The sequence below is a fragment of the Monoraphidium neglectum genome (genome assembly GCF_000611645.1).
Source record: "Monoraphidium neglectum strain SAG 48.87 unplaced genomic scaffold scaffold04545, whole genome shotgun sequence".
NCBI lineage: Eukaryota > Viridiplantae > Chlorophyta > Chlorophyceae > Sphaeropleales > Selenastraceae > Monoraphidium > Monoraphidium neglectum.
The window spans coordinates 1,414-4,676 of NW_014009084.1; the positions used below are offsets into that span (position 1 = coordinate 1,414).

A 3,263-nucleotide genomic window follows, 5' to 3' on the forward strand; every position below is an offset into this window, starting at 1 on the left:
GCTCGGCGCCCGCCACTGCTGCGCCCGGGCCATCTCGCCGCTCATGCAGGCTGCGCGCCGCCCGCCGCACGCGCGCACGTACTCGCGCGTCGCCATCGCCATTCACCCCACCCGTGCCAGCGTTCCCCCCCCCCCACTCGCCTGCGCTCCTCCGCGACGCGCCCCAGGCCGTACAGCTCAGCGCGCAGCTGCCCGATCTGCGCCTGTGCCTCTTGCAGCAGCAGCGCCATCACCCGCGGGTCCCCTTGGTGCTGCGCGGGCGGCGGCGCCGCCGGCGCCGCCGCGCCGTGCTGCTGCATGGGGACTCTGGGGGTTCAGGGGGCGCTGCTAAGGCTAGCTCATGCGGCTGCTGGTAGGGTGCACGGCTTGCTGAGCTTGGCAAAGGCGGGCTCTGCGGTGTGCAGGTTGCAGCTACTGCAGCAGCCACAACGGCGCGCGCGGGCGCAAACGAGGTAGCCTCTCGTGTGCACGCTCCTCACGAAACAGTTGACTATTCGTACTTCGTACAAGACAAACGTGTGTGCAAACGGAGAGCACGGCCGATATTGATCATTACCCAGCGCGCCCGACGCTGGGCAGTGCTGCGCGTAACAAAGTGTATCAATGGACCAGACAAACAGTTATGCATCAAAGTTTCGATGTCTATCCTGCGCAAGTCGCCCTGCCTTGTCTGGACTCGCACCCGGGTGCCCTGATCATTGTACCTAGAAATGAACCACGGGTGGCCCAACCGAGGTTGGGACACAGGCTCGGGGATGATATGGACATAAGCGAGCCGCATGAAGCTCTAAGATTCAGGAGAGAGGTACTGGATCACATAAATCAGGGAGTTTTAGTTGTACTGGATGGTGGGAAGCAGTACACAGGGCCGTTGCACCATGTCAGCACAGTTGACCAGGTGAGACTGACAGTAACGGGCACGTGCCTATGCCTGGCGTTGCCCTGCAACTTGATGAGCGCTGCCTGCCGTACCCCCTGATCACGGCGCCTTGAGCTGTTGGTGGTTGCCCCAGTGTCCATACCCCAGCCTCAAGAGTGACTGCCGCCAAGATGCAGCACTGCGAGGTAGCAGAACAGCCGCGCCGCTCGCGGATGAGAAGGCACGTGACTGTGACTGCAGTCTGGACCCACATAGCAGCACAGTCTTACACTTGTTCCCTCACACTGACTGGCGGGCTGCATGCGGCTTCTTTTCGCCATGATGCACATGAGTGTGCCGCCAATCACAGGGAGCGCCACCCCCCAGCACCTGCGCCAGGCGGGCATGCCCCCCCCCCCATCTTCTGTGGTCAACAATCTCCGCTCCCAGGGAAAAGGGTCGAGCCAGCCCTGGCCACGTGAGTTAATGCTCAGCAGCGAGGACGGGCACAGCGATTTGGCAGTCTCAACAGTTGGTTGTTATCGACATGCAACAACGTTCTGATGTCGCTAGGAGTTGAGTCGCCAGCGTACTCTCCCCTCCGCACACAGCCACGTGCTGGTGAACCTTTCAGGCACCAGCGTCATCGGTGTCGCCGAATCACACCCGTCGTCGAGCATGATCGCCACACACCCATCATGAGGAAGGGGCTTCAGGTGTTTACACAGGTGAATAGCACAAGGCCATGGCATTCTTGCCAAACCTGCTGTTGCAGGCTGGCCGACGTGCAGTGATAGCATGGCCACCTCGACCTGTTCTGCGGCTGAGAGACAACAGCAGCGGCGGCCACTTGCCTTTGTGGGGCGGGCATGCCCTCTATGACCTGATTATGCAATAAGACTCACGCACGCAGATTCAGCATAGACCGAAAGCTCTTGTCGGGATTTCCATTAGTCATGTTTTTCAGCCTCCTCATCCAGGGGGGAAATCCTTCACGCTAGGTTGACTCCCAAACTGAGACGAGTAGGAACTTGATGAATGAACTCCCCCCTTGTAGACCGCATCCCCCTGAATAGTAGATTTTGACGAAACCCGCTCCAAGCTCCCGCTCGCCAGCCAAAATTGGCGAGGTCATCTCAACCTGAGACACGAGCACACGATTCGCGCGCGCCCTACAGCTGGAGTGCCGCGGCAAGGTCGGTCTGCACCTCAGGTCGCGAAGGCCAGCGTGCCAAAACCGGCCGGAGACAGTGGCAGACAACTGCGACAAACCTGCGGTTGGATATCACGCTGTGCCCTCAGAAGATGGCAGCTAGGTGCGCGCGGCACGGTCGCGTCGCCGCGCGCGATCTTCTTGCGTATCTCGCGTCTGATTGTGCGTGGTTGTCAAGGTGGCAAGCACTGTGAGTGCAACGCGTCCCTCCACCCCTCAACATACCAATCGCGCGCAGCCCCACCGGCATGCAATTGCCGCTGCCGTTCACCACAAGGAGCGGCCGCCCCGCCGACGACTCAGCGTCGGCGCTCAGTGCGGCCGCGGGAGTGCACAAGCACGACCCGTTTGCAGCAGCGGCGGTGCCTTCGCCTCGGCTGGCGCCCCAGCACCAACCATTCTCAGGTCACCTGCTTTTTGTGGACACGGGCGCCTGCCTCAGCGGGCCCTTCGCGGCCACCCCGCCCTCGGGCGCGGCGGCGCGCGGCGCCGCCGCGTCGCCGCCCCAGACGCCGTCGTCGGGCGCGTCGCGGCCGCCCTCGGACGGCCATGTCTCGCCGGCGGCCCAGGGCAGCGGCAGCTTCACGCCGCCTAGCAACTACACAGACCGCGCGGAGCGCACGGTGGGCAGCGCGGCGCGCCACAGATGCTCGCGGTGCCCCGGGCATGGGCTCCCCTGCCCCCCTTGCAAAGCGCCGGCACGCCCGCCTGCGGCCCGCTGCCGCGCGTATGGCCCGCACCCTCGCATGCCCAGCTTCCGCGCGGCAAACCCCCCCGGCGCCCGACGCACCCCCCATCCCCCGCGCGCAGCTGTTCTTCGCGCGCGCCTCGTCGACTGCCTCCCAAGACGAGATCGCCGCCGCCTTCGCGGCCTGCGCCGCTGTTGAGGAGGTCAACCTGTTCCGCGCATGGCCCACTGCCAAAGCCTCAAAGGGCTGCGGCTTGGTGGTGATGGCGACCCCGGAGGGCGCCGCTCTGGCGATAGAGAAGCTAGATAAGAAGCTGGTCTGGGAGGGCGCGGACGGCCCCATGGTGGTCGAGCGCTGCGACCCGTCGCGCCTCGGCGTCAAGGCCGCCAACGCGGCCGCGTGCAAGGCCGAACGCGCGGCGGCGGCCGCAGCCGCCGCGGCCGCGCGGCGGGCGGGCGCGCACGGCGGTGGCGGCGCGCACCAGCGCACGTCAGGGCCGCTG

The 3,263-nt window shown here is 65.0% G+C and overlaps 1 protein-coding gene across 1 annotated transcript; it reads left to right on the plus strand.

Moving 5' to 3' along the window:
* Positions 1-2,320: 2,320 nt before the first annotated feature.
* MNEG_14512 (hypothetical protein) lies at positions 2,321-2,695 on the plus strand (the record flags this gene model as incomplete). The annotated part of the gene is made up of 1 exon (XM_014037017.1): positions 2,321-2,695. A coding segment is annotated over one exon (375 nt), but the record flags the coding sequence as incomplete, so codon positions are not given.
* Positions 2,696-3,263: the final 568 nt, after the last annotated feature.